Below are 19,426 nucleotides of genomic sequence, written 5' to 3'. Positions count from 1 at the left end.
TTTTTTATTTTGCATAGTTTTAGATTTACAGAAAAGTTGCAAAGATGTTATGGTGAGGTCCCCCACACCCCAAAGCCCCTATTATTAACCCTTACATGAGTAGGGTACATTTGCCATACTGAATGACTCAAATTTTGTTTTCAGTAATACATATATTTCTTTCCAACTTTTATTTTAGATCCAGGGGGTACATGTGCAGGTTTGTTACATGGGTAAATTGCATGTCATGAGGGTTTGGTGTTCAGATACTTTTGTCACCCAAGTAATCAGCGCAATAATCCCCGATAGGTAGTTCTTCAATCCTCACCCTCCTCCTACCCGGGAATCAATATTGACAATAATTTAATTATTATTAAACTAAAGCCCTGTACTTAATTCCAATTTCCTCAGCTTTTACCTAATTTCCTTTTTCTGTTCTGGGATCCCATCTAGGATCCCACGTGACGTTTAGTCATCATGTCTCCTTGGCTCCTCTTGGCTGTGACAATCTCAGTATTTTCTGGTAATTGCAGATTTCCTCCTCTCCAGCCACGGTTTCTGCTTCTTAACCACCAAGTTCATGCCCTTGCTTCTAAAATGATGAGTTCTGGGGCCCAGATGTCCCCTGAGCTCCTAACAGGTGTAGGCAACAGCATTTTAATGGCCTCCCTGTTTTCTTGTCTTCTCTCCCCTGGATCATTCTCTGCCCAGATACATGAGTTCCTCTGCTTTCCAAAACCCCCTTGCCAGCTCCAGTGCCCACGGGACTGAAGTCCTCGCCTCACAGCAGGGCCGGGAGGCTACTCTGCATCCTGGCGCGTCTGCTCACCTCCCTGCCTCCTGCACCTACCTTGCTACCGGCTTCACCTAAATCCGTCACCCGCTATGCTCACCTGGTAGGGGGTAGTCTCCCCCTTTTTGTGTTATCCTGGGAAATTCCCTTCATATCTGGCCTCTCCATTCCAATTCTAAACCCTGCTCAGGTCACCCGGTTCCCCCGCGGAATGAAGGAATGAACTCTTTCTTCCCCGGTGTGTCCCTGCCCCTCTGTAGCCTTGCTCACCCCCAGGGTTTTGCTTCTGTGTATCACTCCACATGTAGTTAATTGATAGAAAAGTTCCAACCTTGTGGGGAGGCTGGAGCCCTTTGTGCCTGCATGAGTTCTCTAAGGCTGCCAGAGCACTGCACCACAGGCTGGGCGGCTTCCACCACAGAAATTGAAGCTCTCAGTTCTGGTGGCTGGAAGTCCAAGATCACGGTGTCAGCAGGGGGAGTTCCATTGGAGGCCTCTCTCCTTGGCTTGTAGATGCCACCATCGGAGGCCTCTCTCCTTGGCTTGTAGATGCCATCTTCTCCCTGTGTCTTCACATGGGCTGCCCTCTGTGTGTGTCTGTGTTCTCATCTCCTCTTCTTATGAGGACGCCAGTCATACCGGATTAGGGACCACCCCTGTGACCTCATTTTAACTTCATTACCTTTTTAAAAACCTTAACTCCAAATGCAGTTACATGCTGAGGTACTGGGGGTTAGGACTTCAACATACGGATGACAGGAAGGCACAGTTCAGCATGCGACTGTGCTGCAGAACTTTCTGGGGGGACGGAGGAAGTGTTCTGTATTTGTGCTATCCAGAGTGGCAGCTGCTAAGCCACATGCAGCTTACTGAGTCCTTGAAATGTGGCTCATGTGACTGAGGAACAGAATGTTTAATTTTAACTGAAATTTAAGTAGCCACATGTGGCTAGTGGCTAGCATCCTGGTGCACCCTGGGGCCTTCGGCCTGTCCCAGACTGTGCCTGCTTTAGGCCTTGTCCTCCTCTGTCCTGGCTGTGAGCCCATGCCCCTGGCCGTGTCCCCATGCCAGATGCCACTCTGCAGCCCCCAGTCACTGCCCAGGGCGGCGGGGCCAGCGAATGCCGATAGGCAGGCGGGGTCTCTAGCAGCAGCCCTTTGACGGGGCGAGGGCACACCTGGGCAGCCCCTTACTGATTTGCCCCTCAGAACAGGGCAGACAGTGGACAGCATTTCCTCTGGGTGGCACCAAGTCCTGCTCCACCTGGATGGCACCAAAAACTCGGCTGATCTTATCTCCAGCTGCGCTTCCCCCTCTTCTGCCCAGAGCAGGGCTGGACCCCAACCCGCCCACTATCCAGCAGCCCCCCTGGGAAACCTGGGGCTCGTCCCTGTCACCTCTGTCTCCCTCCAGTCGCTGGTCACTCCCCACCTGGATCTCAGTCCACATCTCTATCTCTCAGCAGCTCGGTAATCCAGGGTGTCCACCTGCCCTGATAACTTCAAAGCCCGGATCACAGGCCCCAGCGTGGTGACCCAGCCCCGCCCAGGGTTAAATCCCTCAAGGGCTTCCTGCTGCCTTCCAACCCCTTATCTGGTTTCCAAAGCCCGCTTCGACCTGCCCGCCCCGAGGCTCATATCTTAATGCCGTTTTCCTTGCTCTAAGCACCAGCTTCCCTTTCTTCCCTCGTCTTCGCCCAACACAAGTTCTTTCTTACCTCCAGGCCTTTGCACGAATCTGGTCTCTGCCTAGAACACGATTCCCTCTCTAGTCACAACTCCTGCTCACATTTTCCATCTCTCCTTAAGAACCGTTTTCTCCAGGAAGCCTTCCCAGATGGAGCGGTGCATCCCAGTTCTTGTGTCCCGAGGCCCGTCCCAGTACCGGGGTCTCTTTCCAGCACGCGCGCGCGCATTCGACCTCGCCCCAAACTCGGCCACACAAGGCTGGGCAGGACAGACGCTGCCCCGGCCTGCCGGAGGTTACCTACATTCTGATGCAGAAGAGTAGAGATGTTTTAAGAAGTGAACATAGAAACAAGAACACAAACGGCGTTCCAGAAAGAACACACAGAAGCCACGGCCGGGAGAGGTGGGCGGGGGACCCCGGGACGCTTCAGGTGGGGGCGGGGAGGGGCCGCGCCGCGCCGTCTGCAGCTGCGCACAAGGCCGGCAGGGGGCGCGGCGGGGAGAGGCGGGAGGCCGCCCCCACCGCCCCCGGCCCGGCCCGCCCTCGGCCCCGCCCCTCCCGCCGGCCCCGCCCCGCCCCCGCCCGCGGTGCGCGCGCTGGCCCGGCAGCATGGCGGCGGCGGCGGGCGCCCCTCCGCCGGGTCCGCCGCAACCGCCTCCGCCGCCGCCGCCCGAGGAGTCGTCCGACAGCGAGCCCGAGGCGGAGCCCGGCTCCCCACAGAAGCTCATCCGCAAGGTGTCCACGTCGGGCCAGATCCGACAGAAGGTGAGTTCGCGGCGCGGCGGCCCGGGCGCGCGCCCCTCACGCCGCGGCAGCCCCAGCCGAGGCCCGTGGCCCTGCCCGAGCGGCCGCCCAGGCCCGGCCCGGCCCGGTCTGGGGTCCCGCGGGCGTCACCGCTTCAGTCGAGCGTGACCCGCCGCTGTAACGGGCCGGCGCCCGGGGCGGAGCGCGCGGTCCCCGACGGACGGCGGGCGGCGGCGGGGCCGGGCAGGGGGCGCGCAGGTGGGCGCTCCCGGGGGCCGCGCGCTGGGCGGGGGGCGCGCGACGAGTTGGGCCGCGAGGACCCGGAGGAAACTGAGGCCTAGATGCAGGGGACTGCGCTCGTACCACCGAGCGGGTCCCACGCGGGGGCTCCCGGCTGCGCCCCGCGGGCGTGCGCGGTCCCCAAACCCCGGTTCTGCACGTTTCTCAGGAGCGGTCGGGTGGTGTCCCGCGAGTGCCCTGCAGACTTCCCTGTGGTGCTCTCAGAAGTCCGCTCGGACCCGGGTGCGAGGGATCACCCCTTCACCCCTTCATCACAAAAGGAAAGGAAGGGATGCGCGTTCAGTGACCAGTCTCTCTCAGCAAAGCCGGGACCGCGCACCCGCTTGGCACCCAACTCTCCACTGAGAACTCCGAACGCTAAATATTAGATAAAGACGCACGTCCTTTTTGCAGGAGGAAAGTTGCACCGTTTGTTTTCCCGTTGTGCTTCCTATTGAAAACTGCTTACGGTTTTTGCTCCAGGTGAGCCCGCCCGGTTAGAACACTGCTTCCTCAGGCAGGTGGCTGGACAGGTGGCCGTGAGGAGGCTGGGTCCGTGGGGCAGCGCTGGCAGATCCGGTTGGCACGGACAATCTCCTCCTGCTGCAGTGCGCTTTTCCTCCGGGGCGGGTTAGGTTCAGCCGGTCCTTTCACCGTGGGAGCCTTCTCTTCTGTCAACCTTTGATACCTGCGATGGGGGAACCTGAAGTCCTAACATGTTACAAACAGGTTTGTTGTGAAGTGCTCCAGTTATTCAGCAAATAGGTACGATACACCTGCTTTGTTCTGGGTGTAACAGTAACAGTAGTAATAATAATGATAGCAATAGCAAATAACAATTTTTTAATACCGTCTATGTGCCAGGCAATTTCTTGGGTTAGCTTTACAGCACTTGACGTGGTTAGTTTATTAGTACTGGTGAGAACCCAATGAGGTGGATGCTATCATCTCCGCCTTTTGAAATTGGAATAGAAGTAGAGTCAAGGTTAAATGACTTGCCCAGGGTGTCACAGGTCGTAAATGTGGATCTGGATTGGAACCATGGTCAAGACCTTAAGATGGAAGGTAGTTTCTACACCTAGGGGTTCTCAGTCTAGTGGGGAGATGGACACCTGGGCATCTGACATGACAACATTTTAAGTGCTGTGGAAACTCGGGGCAGAGACTGCCCTGGGGAGGCAGGAGAGGTTTTCTTTAAGGTGAGATCTTGAGGGATAAGGAATTCGCCAGGCTAAGTGGGTAAGAAATGGCTTTCTACATATTTGAACGTTGTGTCTAGAGCTTTAGGCACAACTGTGAAATGATCAGAAGTTGGGCCAGAGGTGGATCACGTTGATTAGACTTAGAGGTTGGAAGGGTTAGTTAAGGCTGAATTTCGAAGGGCTGGTCCTTTGAGGGGTTTGCTTTTTGGCGGTGGGCAAGAGGTGGCCACAGAGGGTTGTTCAAAGCATGGGGGTGATGGACCAGATGTGCTTTTGGGAAGGTCTCCACATAGCCCTAAATGGTGCTGATGGGACTTGCTTTCTCCTGTTGCCCAGGCAAGGTGCTGACCAGGGTGGGGTAGATCTTGTGATTTAAAAGGTTGATTAAGAACAAGATTGTGTTGAGAGAGATTTGATTCCTGAGAGATTCCAGTGTTCAGAATTTTGTTGGTTAGGAGGTGTTTTTGCTTTCCTTCTTTTTTCTCCTAAAACAATAGCTGCTATACCAGCTGTTCTGGTTGAGGAGGAGTGATGGGTAGACTGTTAAAAATACACCCCGAGGACTTAGAGTTTCTGAATACAGTCACATCTGCTGTACAGATAGCTTAAGGCTGATTTTTCTTCTGAGTTGTTAAGAGATTGTCAGAATGTGGGAATGCGAGGTTGACTGTATGTAATAGCTCTATTTTTTTTTTTTTTCCCAGCAGATAAGCCATTCACAAAATTCTTCTGGTATCTATGGTACATAATAGAAATATCAAAAATGGTATGGGGTGGCAGTCTGAGTCTAAAAAGAAAAACAGAACTCACCTTAAGTATTTAGAACAGAAGGAATATAACGTAGGGGAGTGGTCACACAGGTGGTGGGAGTACTGAGAATGCAGGCTGCAGTGAGGCAAGCCGGAGATGAGGCAACAAGCAGGAAACCGCTGCCACCCCTAAGCTGGAGGGTGAAGGAAGGAGATGGCATTTCAGACTTCAGGGACAGCTGTCACCCACCAAAAACTGGGGTCACAAGGGGTCCACCTGGCAGTGGCTGGACGCTTGCAAGGGCACAGCTGCTGCTGCAGATGTACTGTTCCCCTTCTGCCTGGGAACCCTGTCCTGGCTGGGGTCACCTCCTCCACAACTTGGACTGGAGCAGAAGGACAAAGAATGGATCTGAGGACAAGCTGGCCCAGGACCAAAACTGTATGTATGTCAGGCTTTTAAAATATTAGTCTAGTGCAAGTCAGAGCTGTCTTAATGAAGAGAAGAACAAAGAGAATGTCTTAGGACAGTGCTCCTCAAATTTTAATGTGCAGATTCATCCCCTAGGGATCTTGTTGAAATGATGATTATGGTTGAGTAGGTCTAGGGTGGGTGGGGCCTTAGAATGTGCATTTCTTTTTATTTTTATTTTCTTTTTGAGACAAAGTCTTACTTTGTCAGCCAGGCTGGAATGCAGTGGTGTGATCTCAGCTACTGCAACCTTTGCCTCCAGGGCTCAAATGATTTTCCTGCCTCAGCCTCCCAAGTAGCTGGGACTACAGGCAGATGCCACCATGCCTGGCTAATTTTTGTATTTTGTTGTAGAGATGGAGTCTTGCCATATTCCCCATCCTGGTCTCAAACTCCTGAGCTCAAGTAATACACCCACCTCAGCCTCCCAAAGTGCTGGGATTATAAGCTTGAGCCAATGCACCTGGCAGAATATGCATTTCTAACAAGCTCCCAGAAGATGCTGATGCTGCTGGTCCATGGACCACACTTTGAAATACAAGACCTTATGGCACACATGTAAAAAGAAGCCTCTTCAAACTTCAAATAATTCTTCAGGTTATAGATCTTTAGCATATTGAAAATTTGATCTGTGCAGATTTGTGATGGCCATTTGTCAGTTTAGTGTTTCATGGGTGTCTGATTTTTTAATATATTCGAGCTCTATAGAGTTGAAGCTGTCCCCAGCAAAGACATTACTTCATTTGTATTTCCTGACCACAGTACACAGTAATGACTCTGTAGAACTGCACAGCTAGAATGGAAAGAAAGAAAATGGAGCTAACACACCAACCAGTACATTCCCCAGCACATTATAAGGTATTTTGAAATTTCGGTCAAGAACTGTGTAATTCTGCGAAGCTATCAGTTAAAAGAGTTTAATTTATTTGAAAGTTTCTAAAAAGTTAACTTTTTTTGGATATGAGCATGAAAGTGCTTGGATTCCTGATTTTAAATTTAAACAAAGCATTTTTTTCCATTGTGAAATGAAGACTAGTAAAAATTAGGTTAAAGGTTTAAGTTGTAAAAAACTTAAAAAAATACACCCCAGTTTTATGAGATATAATTCACATGGAATACAGTTCACTCATTTAAAGCATATAGTTCAGGGGTTGTTAGTATATTTGCTGTTGTGCAACCATCTGCACAATTTTAGAACATTTTCATCACCCCGTTTCCTCTCAACTCCCTCAACCATAGGCAACCAGAATCTACTTTCTGTCTCTGTGTTCGCTGATTCTGGTCGCAAAAATGAAATCATACAATATGTGTTCTGGCTTCTTTCACTTAGCATGATATTTTCAAGGTTCATCCATGTCATAGCATGTATCGGTACTTCATTTCTTCTTTTTGTTACTGGGTAGTAGTCTATTATACAGATACACTGCATTTTATTTATCCATTTATCAGTTGATGGACATTTGAGTTATTTCTACTTTTTGGCTATTCTGGATAATGCTGCTATGAACATTCATGTACATGTTTTTGTGTGGACGTTGGTTTTCATTTATCTTGGCTATATACCTAGGAGTGGAAGTGCTGGGCCATATGGTAATACTACTGGACTATTTTCCAAAGCTACCGTACCATTTTACATTCCCACCAGCTGTGTATGAGGAGGATGGAATTTTTCCACATCCTTGGCAGTACCTGTTATTATCTGTCTTTTGATAATAGCCATCCTAGTAGGTATGTAGTAATGTAGAAGGTTTTTAATACCATTTTATTATTGGATTTCAGAGTCTAAACTTTGGTGTCAGATAAAGTTGCCTCAGACTCTGTGCTTCTAGTTATGAAGCATGTGATTGTGGACAGGGCATCTAAACCTCTCTTAAGACTTGGTTTCCTCATCTGTAAACATGGAAAATGTTAGTTCTTGGGTTGGTTGTAGTGACAGTAAATGTTGACTGTGTGTTCCTGAGCCTCAGTTTCCATGTCTGTAAAATAGAAATAACAGTTGTCATATCCATAAAATAGGAATGGGGATGTTAACTCATAGAACTAAATGGGATAATCTGTATAGAACACCTAACATAGTGGCCGATGTATAGTAAGTGATCACTAAATGGTTGCTTTTGATTATTTTTTGTCTTTCTGATTGTTCTTTTTTTATCCCAGATAGGAATCATTTCCCTGACTCCATTTTTCTTCAGCCCAAGCTGGTCTGAGTCTCCATCTCTGGGCTCCAGAAGAGCAAATACAAACAAATCTGGCTGAAAATTAACAAAGACCATTTTTAAAAGAAATTGTTAATTTATTGAGTACTAGTGGGAATATCATGGCTAGGTATTATATTTTTTATTTCACTGGTTCAGTTTAACAGCAAATATTTGAGATCTTAACATTGTTAATTGTTGTGCGAGGCACTAGGGGTATCTTATTGAGTAACAACAGCAACAAAAATTTTTAGAGATGATAGTCTAGAAGACATTAATAAAACAATCACGCCGTTAATATAAAGTTGTGATGGGGACCGGTGCTGATGAGGAGAGAGCCAGAATACTTTGAGAGGACATCATAGGTAAATTTGACCTGATATCAGGGAGGTCTGGGAGGGCTTCTTGAGGCAGTGACTGGCTGGGGTCTGAAAGGTGAGTAGGGAGCAGTGACTTCTGCTTCTGGCAGTGGTGGGCTGAGTAACTGAGGAGCCAGTCTGCCAAGCACAGTCTGCTAATGAGATGATGCTGAATTTCTGGACTAGGATCTGGGGAGACTGAAGGTCTGTGGAAGTGAGTGTGGTATTTGGGGCTGCTTTTGACCTTGGAATCTATAGTGGCATCTGTAGTGGGTTTGGCATCTCTTCCAAATTTGATCCACCTAGAACTTCAGGATGCAGGTATAATAAGATATTAGTTAAATATCTTTTAAAAGTATTTTCTTTCTTTTTTTTTTGAGACAGGGTCTTGCTCGGTTGTCCAGGGTGGGGTGCAGCGGCATACTGCAGTCTCTAACTGGGTTCAGGCAATCCTGCCTCAGCCACCTGAGTAGCTGGGACTCCAGATGCGTTCCATGATGCCTGGCTAATTTAAAAACAAATTTTTGTGGAGACAGGGGTCTCACTATGTTGCCCATGCTTGGGGTCTCAAACTCCTGGGCTCAAGTGATCCTCCCCCTTTGGCTTCCCAAAGTGCTAGAATTACAGACAGGATCTACTGTGCCTGGCCAAAAATTTTTGTTTTGAGCTGGGGTCTTGCTGTATTCCCCAGGCTGGTCTCAAACTCCTGGGCTCAAGTGGTCCTCCTGCTTCAGGCTTCTGAGTAGCTGGGAGTGTAGCTACTGTGCCTGGCTAATTAAATATTTTGAGAGTAAATCATGAACTTAGGAGAAACTCTAAATCCAGTGTTGGTGTCTTTGTAAGAGAAAGGGGAGGGAGATTTGACAGAAAGACATATAGAGAAAAAGGTTATGGGAAAACAGAGCGTGAGATTAGAGTTCTGTTGATGCAAACCAAGGAATGCCTGGGGCCACTAGAAGCTGGAAGAGATAACAGATGGAATCTCCCCTAGAGCCTTCAGACAGAGTGCGGCCCTTCTGATCCCTTGATCTCGGACTTCCAGCCCCCAGAGCAGGGAGACAGTCAAGTTTTTTTTTTTTTTTTTTCAAGTTTTGTTTTAAGCCTTGAAGTTTTGTGGCAGCCCTAGGGGACGAACACTGGGCCGTGAACACAACAAACATGGGAGCCGAGAGGCTGAGCCCTGTGAGACTGTCCGGGTGCTTTAACACGGCTGAGGCACCGGCACCCGGTTCTGCCAAAGGGCAACAGTCCTGGGTGACACCCTCCCCTCACAATTTGGATTGGGATCCCAAGAAGCCACTTCCAAGGAATGCGCATGAGGCAGAAGTAAGACTTTGGAAGGACTGCAGCCCTGCTTCACATCACCTCAGTCCTCTGAAATTAAAGTAATCCCAGTGTACTAGTGTCTCCAGATTCCCAACAGAAACAAACTTTAATCCTCTCTAGAGGGAGAGGCCTCTAATGACTTTCACAAGTCTGTTTGTAAATTCATTATTGTGCATACAGTAAAAAAAATAGACACCCAGGGAGGCAAAGGCACTTGAGTTAAAACCAGTAGAAACAATAGACTATTATAGACAGATCAGCAGGGCTTCCAGATACCAGACACAGACTTTACAACAACTATGCTTATTGTGTTTAAGGAGATATGAGATCAGATTGAGAGTTTTGACAGAGAACTAGAAACTATAGAAAAGAACCAAATGAAAATTCTAGTCCACACTGGCATGGCTCACACCTATAATCTCAGCACTTCCGGACTGAGGCAGGTGGATCATTTGAGGTCACGAGTTTGAGACCAGCCTGGCCCACATGGCAAGATCCCGCCTCTACTAAAGATAATTTTTTTTTTTTTTTTTTTGGGGACTGAGTCTCACTCTTGTTACCTAGGCTGTAGTGCAGTGGCATGATCTCGGCTCACTGCAACCTTTGCCTCCCGGCTTCAAGCAATTCTCCTGCCTCAGCCTCCCAAGTAGCTGGGATTACAGGTGCCCATCACCACGCCCAGCTAATTTTTTGGTATTTTTAGTAGAGACGGAGTCCCATTGTGTTGGCTGAGCTGGTCTCGACCTCCTGACCTCAGGTGATCTGCCTGCCTCTGCTTCCCAAAGTGCTGGGATTACAGGTGTGAGCCACCGCACCCAGCCAATAAAAGAAAATTCTAAAATGGAAAAACATAATAATCAAAATTAACCCAAAAAAGAGCAGATTAGACCCAGGCTGAAAAAGTTGTGTGACCCAGAAGATAGCTCAGAAGAAAATACCCACAGGGAAGCCTGGAGACATAAAAAATGGAAAAATTTGGAGAGGGTAGGAGACAGATACAGTAAAAAGGTCTTACTTGTATTTAATTGTCACAAGAGAGGAGAGGTGAGAGAAAATTGAGGAGACACAATATTTGACAAGATAATGTGGCCAGCTGCGGTGGCTCACACCTGTAATCCCAGCAGTTTGGGATGCTGAGGTGGGCGGATCGCTTGAGGTCAGGAGTTCAAGACCAGCCTGGCCAACATGATGAAACCCTGTGTCTACTAAAAGTGTTAAAATTAGCCAGGCATGGTGGTAGATGCCTGTAATCCCAGCTACTCGGGGGGCTGAGGCAGGAGAATCGCTTGAACCCGGGAAGTGGAAGTTGCAGTGAGCTGAGACCATGCCATTGCACTACAGCCTGGGTGACAAGAGCGAAACTCTGTCTTAAATAAAAAAAAAAGAAAGAAAAGATAATACCTGAGAATTTCCTGCAACAAATAACAGGGACCATCCACAGATTCGGTAGCCGTATGAACTGAAAGAACCATATCTAATCAATTCCTGATACACCCCTGTGCTCTGCATAATGATGTTTCCAGATGATGGTCCACATGGATAAAGATGATCCCATAAGATTATAATGGAGCTGAAAAATTCATATTGTCTAGTGACGTGGTAGCTGTTACAATGTTGTAGGGCAATGAATTACCTATGCGTTTGTGGTGATGCTGGTATAAACAGACCTACTGAACTGCAAGGGGTAGGAAAGTGTAACACATACAATTATATACAGTACATAATAATTGATAATGATAATAAACAACTTTGTTACTGGTTTATATATTTACTATTCACACTTTCTATTATTTTAGAGTATATTCCTTCTACTTATAGAAAAAAGAAAAACAAATTGTAAAACTGCCTCAGGCAGGTCCTTCAGGAGGTATCCAGAAGAAGGCATTGTTATCATAGGAGGTGACAGCTCCATGTGTGTCATTGTCCCTGAAGACTTTCCACTGGAGACGGAAGGCAATAATATTGATGATCCTGACTCTCTGTAGGTCTAGGCTAATGTGTGTGTTTGTTTCTTAGTTTTTAACAAAAATATTTAAGAAATAAAATAATTTAAAAAATTAAAATAGAAAAAAGGTTATAGAATAAGGATATAAAGAAAATACTTTTGTACAGGTGTACAATGTGTGTGTGTTTCAAGCTAAATGTTACTACAAAAGAGTCAAAAAATTAAAAGTTTATAAAGTAAAAATGTTACAGCAAGTTAAGGTTAATTTGTTATTGAAGAAAGTCTTTAAAAAAAATGTAGTGTAGCTTAAGTGTACAGTGTTTATAAAGCATACAGTACTGGTTAGTAGTGTCCTAGGCCATCACATTCACTCACCAGTCACTCACTCACTCATCCAGAGCAACTTCCATCCCTGCAAGCTCCAGTTACGGTAAGTACCCTATACAGGTGTACCATTCTAAAAATCTTTTATGACATATTTTAACAGTACCTTTTCTATGTTTAGTTATATTTAGATACACAAATATTTGCTATTGAGTTATAGTTGCCTACAGCGTCAGCACAATCATGTGCTATACTGGTTTGTAGTCTAGGAGCAATCGGCTATGCCATACAGATTAGGTGTGTGCCATCTAGGATTGTGAAAGTACACTCTATGATGTTCACATAGGATGAAATCGCCTAGTAATACATTTCTCAGAATATATCCTCATTGTTAAGTAACCGATGACTGTAAGCACTGTTGAAAACCACAGATGAAGAGAAAGAGAAAGGCGGAGGTTGCAGTGAGTCGAGATCACACCACTGCACTCCAGCCTGGGCAACAGAACAAGACTTCGCTTCTAAAAACAAAAACCAAACCAAAAAAGAGTGACAGCTGTGTTCTTAACAGAAACAATGGAAACCAAAAGTCTATTGAAATTTAAGTGCTCAAAGAAACTGTGAACCCAGAATTCTGTATGCAGCAAAAATGTCCTTCAGAAAATACAGTTGAAATAAAGACACTTTAGTATAAACAAAAACAATGTTTTTGCTAGCAGACCCACACTAAAGGAAACATTAAGTGTTTTTTGTTTGTTTTGGCTAAAGGAAAATGAGCTCAAGTTAAACGTTAGAGTTGTAGGAAGGAATGGAGACTTAAAAAGGGTTTCTATGTGGAAAAGACATTTCTATGTGGAAAATGATTATTAACTATAAAAATTATGCCTTTGGGTTTAAAATATATATAATTAAAATACATGACTTGTCATGTAGGTTAGAAAGGAGGCAAATGGAGGAGAACTTCTCTAAGGCCTTTGCATTTCCAGGAAGAAGAACAAAGATCCAATTATATTAGACAAGTCAGGGATGCATGTTGTATGTAATCTGTGTCGTGGCCACCACAATTGTGATAGTGTGTGTTATCTAAGCTAAACAAGAAAAATAGAATCAGGGATTCTAAATCTGACGGAAGGCAAGAAAGGAGGGAAAACACTGAATAATTGGGACAAAGAGAAAGCAAATAGTAAGTTAGTAGACTGAAATCCCAGTATATCAGTGATCACATTAAATGTAAGTGGACATAAATGCTCCAGTTAAAATACAGAGGTTGTGAGATGGGATACAAAAGCAAATCCTGACTAGGCTATTTGAAAGAGATACATTTAAAATATAAGGATATTAAAAGATTGAAAGTAAAAGAATAGGAAAAGATACTATGCAAACACTAACCAAAAGAAACTTGGTGTAACTATTTGAGTATCAAAGTAGATCATAAGGGAAAAATTATGAGTAGAGATAAAGATATACTAATAAATGAGAAAAAGTTCATTTTGGATATAATAATTTAAAATGTGAAAGTAATAATTTCAAAATATATGAAAGAAAAATTAACATACTTGTAAGGGAAACAAGTTCATAATCATCCTGAAATATTTTAACACACCTGTCTTACATGCTATGCATCAAGTAGACAAAGAAATTTGTAAAAATGTAGAATTGAACAACAACATAAGTACTAAATTTTTTTTTTTTTTTTTTTTTTTTTTAGAAACGGAGTTTCGCTCTGTTGCCCAGACTGGAGTGCAATGGCACAATCTCTGCTCACTGCAACCTCCACCTCCCAGGTTCAAGTGATTCCCCTGCCTCAGCCTCCCGAGTAACTGGGACTACAGGTGTGTATCACCATGCCTGGCTAATTTTTGTATTTTTAGTAGAGACGGGAGTCTCACCATCTTGGTCAGGCTGGTCTCGAACTCCTGACCTCAGGTGATCCACCTGCCTCGGCCTCCCAAAGTGTTGGGATTACAGGCATGAGCCACTGCACCTGCCACAAGTACTAAACTTGACCTAATGGAAATATGTAGAACACTGTACCTAACAATTGTAGAATCTAAGTTTTTTTCCAATATACAGGCACATTTGTCAAAATTCACTATATGCTGGCCGTAACGCAAGTCTCAACAACTTTCAAAGAGTTGAAATTGTATAGAGTATGTTCTCTGACAACAGCAGCATTAAGTCAGGTTCAATAAAAAGAATGTCTCAATATATTTGGAAATTTTAGATACCTATTTCTAAGTAACTTATGAGTCACAGAAAGCTTAAATATTTTGGGTTGAACAATAGCAAATATGTATATATAAAATGGGGTACAGCTGAAGTCATGTTTAGAGGGAAATTTATAGCTTAAAATACTTACGTTAGTAAAGAAGACATGCTGAAAATCAGGTAGTTAGAATAGCAACACATTAAGCTCAAAGGAAATAGAGTATTTTTTAAAAGGATTTATAAAAGAATGAGGAGGAGGAGGTTGCTGATCAAAGAGGTATGCAAAGGCCCTGTGGCAAGAGGGAGCTTGGGGGAAATCTTGGGGCTGAAAGAAGGCTATGGTGATTAGGGCTGGTAAGCACCCGGAGCCCTTGGTTGGGACATGACACTGGAGAGGGTTGGAGGCTGTGTTAGGGAGCTCTGTCTTTTCCCCCCCAGAGCAGTGGGATGCTATTGCTTTAAGATTTTAGGAAGGAGAATGACCTAATCGGATCGTGGTTGAAAAGATGGCTCTAGCTGTGCTGCGGTTGACTGAGTGGATGCTGGCTGACCCAATGCAGTGAGAGATGCTGGCAGCCTGGGCCTGGCCTTGTGGCTGTGGCGATGGGGGAAGTAGCTGGGTTTGAGAGATGCTGAGGAGGTGACATTGTGAGAACTCAGTGATGGTTTGGTGTGGGTGCTGGGGGAGAGGAGATTTGTGATTCCTGTGATGAGCTGGATCATGGAACTCTTCTGTGATTTAATGAGCTGTGGTTGAGGACAGCTTTGGGGGATTTTGCTGTTGCCTAGCTCCGCTGCTTGCTATCCTGGAACCTCTTATTCTCCACTACCCCAATTTTGCCAATAAGTGACATAGATTCAGCAGTTCGGTGGCCTGCTGGTGTGCAGTGAAGCCATATAGGTCTCACTGAACCCAGATAGGGCCTCCTTTGTCCCTTCCTCCCCAGCCCCCAGTCATGCAGCCGCAGTGAGGATGGTTCATCTGAGCCTGAGAGTGAGGACAGTGTGATGGGGTCAGGACCCGATCGGGTGCTGGGGCCATTGGCTTTTGGAGGTGGGCAGAGGAGAAGGAGGAGGACTAGTCAAAAAAGGAAGGACTGTCAAGGGAGGAGAAAGAGGAAGGCGGTGCAGAGAAGCCCCAGAACCAGTACGGTTTACCCCTAAATACCTTAGTGTATGTCCCCACAAAATGAGGATATTTTCATATATAACAATACCATTATACCTGAAAAAAATTTTTAACATTTAATATCCGGATCATTTTCAGATTTCCCCAGTTTAACCAGAAATGTGATTTATGACCTTTCTTTTGGGAACCAGGTACCCATCAAGTTTTATGCATTATATTTGGTTATTGTTATCTCTTTAGTTCGTTAAATTAGAATAGCTTCCACTGTCCTCTCTTCCTGTTCCCTACCTGCCTATGACATCAAGTTTTTCAAGAGACAAGGGCAGTTGTCTTGTATTAATGACTTTTTTTTTTTGAGACGGAGTTTCACTGTGTGGCCCAGGCTGGAATGCCGTGGTGCGATCTTTCAGCTCACTGCAACCTCCGCCTCTCGAGTTCAAATGATTATCCTGCCTCAGCTTCCCAAGCAGCTGGGATTACAGGCACCCCCCCACCATGCCCGGCTAATTTTTGGATTTTTAGTAGAGACGGGAGTTTCACCGTGTTGGCCAGGCTGGTCTCAAACTTGTGACCTCAAGTGATCCACCTGCCTCGGCCTCCCAAAGTGTTGGGATTACAGGCGTGAGCCACTGCTCTCATCTGTATTAATGACTTTTAATGGCAGAAACTTCCATTACTTTTGCACCAACCTAATAATCTTTCTGGATTTTTCTGATTGTTTTCCCATCATTCTTTTACAATGTTATTTTATCTTCTATATTTCTTATAAAGTAGAAGTGAGCAGTTTCAAAGACTCTCACTTCTGTATTTCGGTTGACATTTTGGGCACGTCCCTAAATATGGAACGCTGTGTGCTCTGTATTGCATCCCACTTGGAGGAGGGCGTGTCCTGCTAGGCTGTCCCCCTCTGCTGTGTCATCGCTTGGTTTACAGGAGATTTCTAGGTCTTTTCTTCCTTCCTTCCTTTTTTTTTTTTTTTTTTTAAATAGAAATGGGATCTCCCTACGTTAAGCCAGTCTGGTCTTGAACTCCTGACCTAAAGTGAGCCTCCTGCCTTGGCCTACCAAAGTTCTGGGATTACAGGCATGAGCCACCTTGCCCGACCAGATCTTTTCTTTTCTTTTTTTTTTTTTTTTGAGACAGAGTCTCGCTCTGTCGCCCAGGCTGGAGTGCAGTGGCGAGATCTCGGCTCACTGCAAGCTCCACCTCCCGGGTTCAGGCCATTCTCCTGCCTCAGCGTCCCAAATAGCTGGGACTACAGGCGCCCGCCATGACACCCAGCTAATTTTTTTTTTTGTATTTTTTTTAGTAGAGACGGGGTTTCACCATGTTAGCCAGGAAGGTCTCGATCTCCTGACCTCGTGATCCTCCCACCTCGGCCTCCCAAAGTGCTGGGATTGCAGGCGTGAGCCACCGCGCCCGGCCTCAGGTCTTTTCATTGGAGATGTGATTCCCCCTTTACAATCAGGAAGTAATAGGTAATTCCTGGGCACTGTGCAGATATCCTTTACCCCAAATGGTTTCCACATTTGTACACAATACAGGACTTGCCTGAATCAATTTTATTGTGAGAGTTTGTGAAATGGAGATTCCTGCCTCCCCCATTCTGTCATTTATTCCACGTTTATCTGTTGGTGTTGTTCTATAAAGATATTTTCTTGGGGCCGGGTGTGGTGGCTCATGCCTATAATCTCAGCACTTTGGGAGGCCGAGGCGGGGGGATCACTTGAGGTCAGGAGTTTGAGTATGTAAAACCCCATCTCTACTAAAAATATAAAAAAATTAGCCGGGTGTGGTGGCGGGCGCCTGTAATCCCAGTTACTCCAGAGGCTGAGGCAGGAGAATCGCGTGAACCCAGGAGGTGGAGGTTGCAGTGAGCTGAGATAGCACCACTGTGCTCCAGGCTGGGTGACAGAGCGAGACTCCGTCCAAAAAGTGAAAATAAAAAGGTATTTTCTCACTTCAACCAGGTTAAGGGCCATAGTTCCTCCTAAAAAGGCAGGGCAATTGCTGGATTATTTCTGTATATTTACCAGTTTTCAAGGTAAGGATTTGGTAAATAGTCATCCCCAGTAGAGGCAAATGTTTCTCTCCCCGCAACCCTAAACCCCCACACCCACCCTGAGTATCACTATATGGATTCATGGCAATTTTTATTCAGTGTTTTACAGTCAGTTACAGTCATTCTTTTTGATGCTCAAATTATCCTAATTTTCCTAGAAACACACCTTCATCTGGCTCTTTGGTCTTTGAAGGCTTGCTTGCTATGTTGCGATCTGTTTTCATCTTCTGGGTGGAGTCCTGGAGCTGGAGTTTCAGGTAGAAGGGACAGTGTGTGTCCTGTGGCCGAGGTGGCCAGCCCACAGCGTGCATTGCTGCCCATTTCCTGCCAGTCCTGGGAGGAGAGTGCCTAGGAGTTTCAAGGTTTCAAGCTGGCAGGTCTTTGTTTTCCTTTTTTGGATTGGCTTAGGTTTAGGGTTGTCCCAGCCTCATAAAATGAGTTGGGTAGCTTTCTGTGAGAAAGGCTTTTGTCTCTGCCTCTCATATTGCATCTCCATTTATTTTATATTTTGGGGGGAGGTTCTTACCTGTGGTTTAGACCATCCCTCTCCTTACCACTCTGTCCATCTCGGTATTTTTCCCTTGCCACTGTATCTATCCATCAGCGTTCTGGGAGCCTCTCAGTTTTGTCTTTTTGCCATCTATGACATTTTCTGTAACGTACATTTTTCCCTTTGGCTCCTTCCAGTTGGATTTTAATTTTTCCGTAGTGTGATTGTTTTCAGTTTTTCTTCTAATCTTGGTCAGCATCTTAGCTTGTTTTCTTTTAATTTCATCCTGTTCTCATTTTGGTGCTCCCTGTTCTTTAAAAACATTTTAATTTTAACTTTTTAAATAAAAGGTGTGTCTTCCTGCATCTTACTAATGACAAGAGTCGCATCTTTTCTAAAATGGTCTTCCATTTTCTGCAGTCATTCATTTCAGGTTTGTGCATGTACTTTATGGCATGTTTTTCCATCAGCCTCCCGCCTCCCCCTTTCTGTTCAGATTTAGTGTTTCTTGAATGGTGTTTCAGGCTGTGGGTTCGAATTGCTCTTTGCTGGGCACAGTCTGGGGCTGGCCATGGGGTGATCGGCCACGGGCCCAGGCTGTGTCTCTGCTGCTCTGGACGGGCTCTCCCTTCACCTTGAATTCCTGTGCAGTGGCCCCATTTTCCGTGTCCATGTGTGTTCCTGAGTAGTGGGTGTTTGTTGATGACCTGCTGCCCACTCTGCCTTCTCTGCTCTTCTGTGTCTGAGGGTGAAGGCTGTCTGCCTCCCTCTCCCCTGCAGGAAGGACTGGACTCTCATCCCCCGATGAATGGTGCTTTGTCCTTAGAGAATGATGGAAGAGGGACACTCTTTCTTTTTCTTTTAAACCTGCTATTTTAACCATTTTAACGTGTACAGTTAAGTGCCATTAAGTACATTAATGGTATTGTGTAACCATCACTTCTATCCAGTTTGGGAACTTTTGTATCCCCTACATGGAAATCCCTTCCCCATCGTGAGTCACTCCTCATTTCCCCCTCCTCCCGGCCCCTGACAAGCACTAATCTGCTTTCCATCTCTATGGATTTGCCTATTCTGGGTATTTCATTTATTATTTATTTATTTTTTAGATAGAGTCTTGCTCTTTCGCTCAGGTTGGAGTGCAGTGGCTCAATCTCAGCTTACTGCAATCTCTGCCTGCCAGGTTCAAGCGATCCTCTCACCTCAGCCTCCCGAGTAGCTGGCGTTACAGGTGCGCTCCACCATGCCTGGCTAATTTTTGTATTTTTAGTACAGAGGGGGTTTTACCATGTTGTGGCCAGACTGGTCTTCCAATTCCTGACCTCAAGTGATCTGAGCGCCCTGGCCTCCCAAAGTGCTGGGATTACATGCATGAGCCACCGTGCCTGGCCACTGACCACTATGTTTTCAAGGCTTATTTATGTTGTACGTTTCAGAACTTCCTTTCTGTTTTTGAGTGAATAATACTTTGTTCTGTGAATGTA

General features: G+C 45.9%; 1 protein-coding gene across 5 annotated transcripts in view; it reads left to right on the top strand.

Annotated features, from left to right (window-relative positions):
• Nucleotides 1-3,054: 3,054 nt before the first annotated feature.
• Nucleotides 3,055-19,426, top strand: part of DGKD (diacylglycerol kinase delta) — a 115,665-nt gene continuing 99,293 nt past the window's right edge. Inside the window, exon 1 of one of the 5 annotated variants that reach the window (XM_030916107.1) lies at nucleotides 3,055-3,226. In XM_030916107.1, coding sequence (XP_030771967.1) covers nucleotides 3,071-3,226 — 156 coding nt within the window. In that variant the 5' untranslated portion in view covers nucleotides 3,055-3,070. Of the gene's footprint in view, nucleotides 3,227-5,419; nucleotides 5,878-13,840; nucleotides 13,886-19,426 lie in introns of those variants that run through there. The other 4 variants (XR_004053103.1, XM_030916106.1, XM_030916105.1 and 1 more) reach the window with 4 other exon arrangements.

This window comes from Rhinopithecus roxellana, chromosome 14 (assembly GCF_007565055.1).
Source record: "Rhinopithecus roxellana isolate Shanxi Qingling chromosome 14, ASM756505v1, whole genome shotgun sequence".
NCBI classification, from domain to species: domain Eukaryota; kingdom Metazoa; phylum Chordata; class Mammalia; order Primates; family Cercopithecidae; genus Rhinopithecus; species Rhinopithecus roxellana.
The sequence above is the reverse complement of the archived record's forward strand: the minus strand, read 5'-3'. Positions and strand labels throughout refer to the sequence as shown.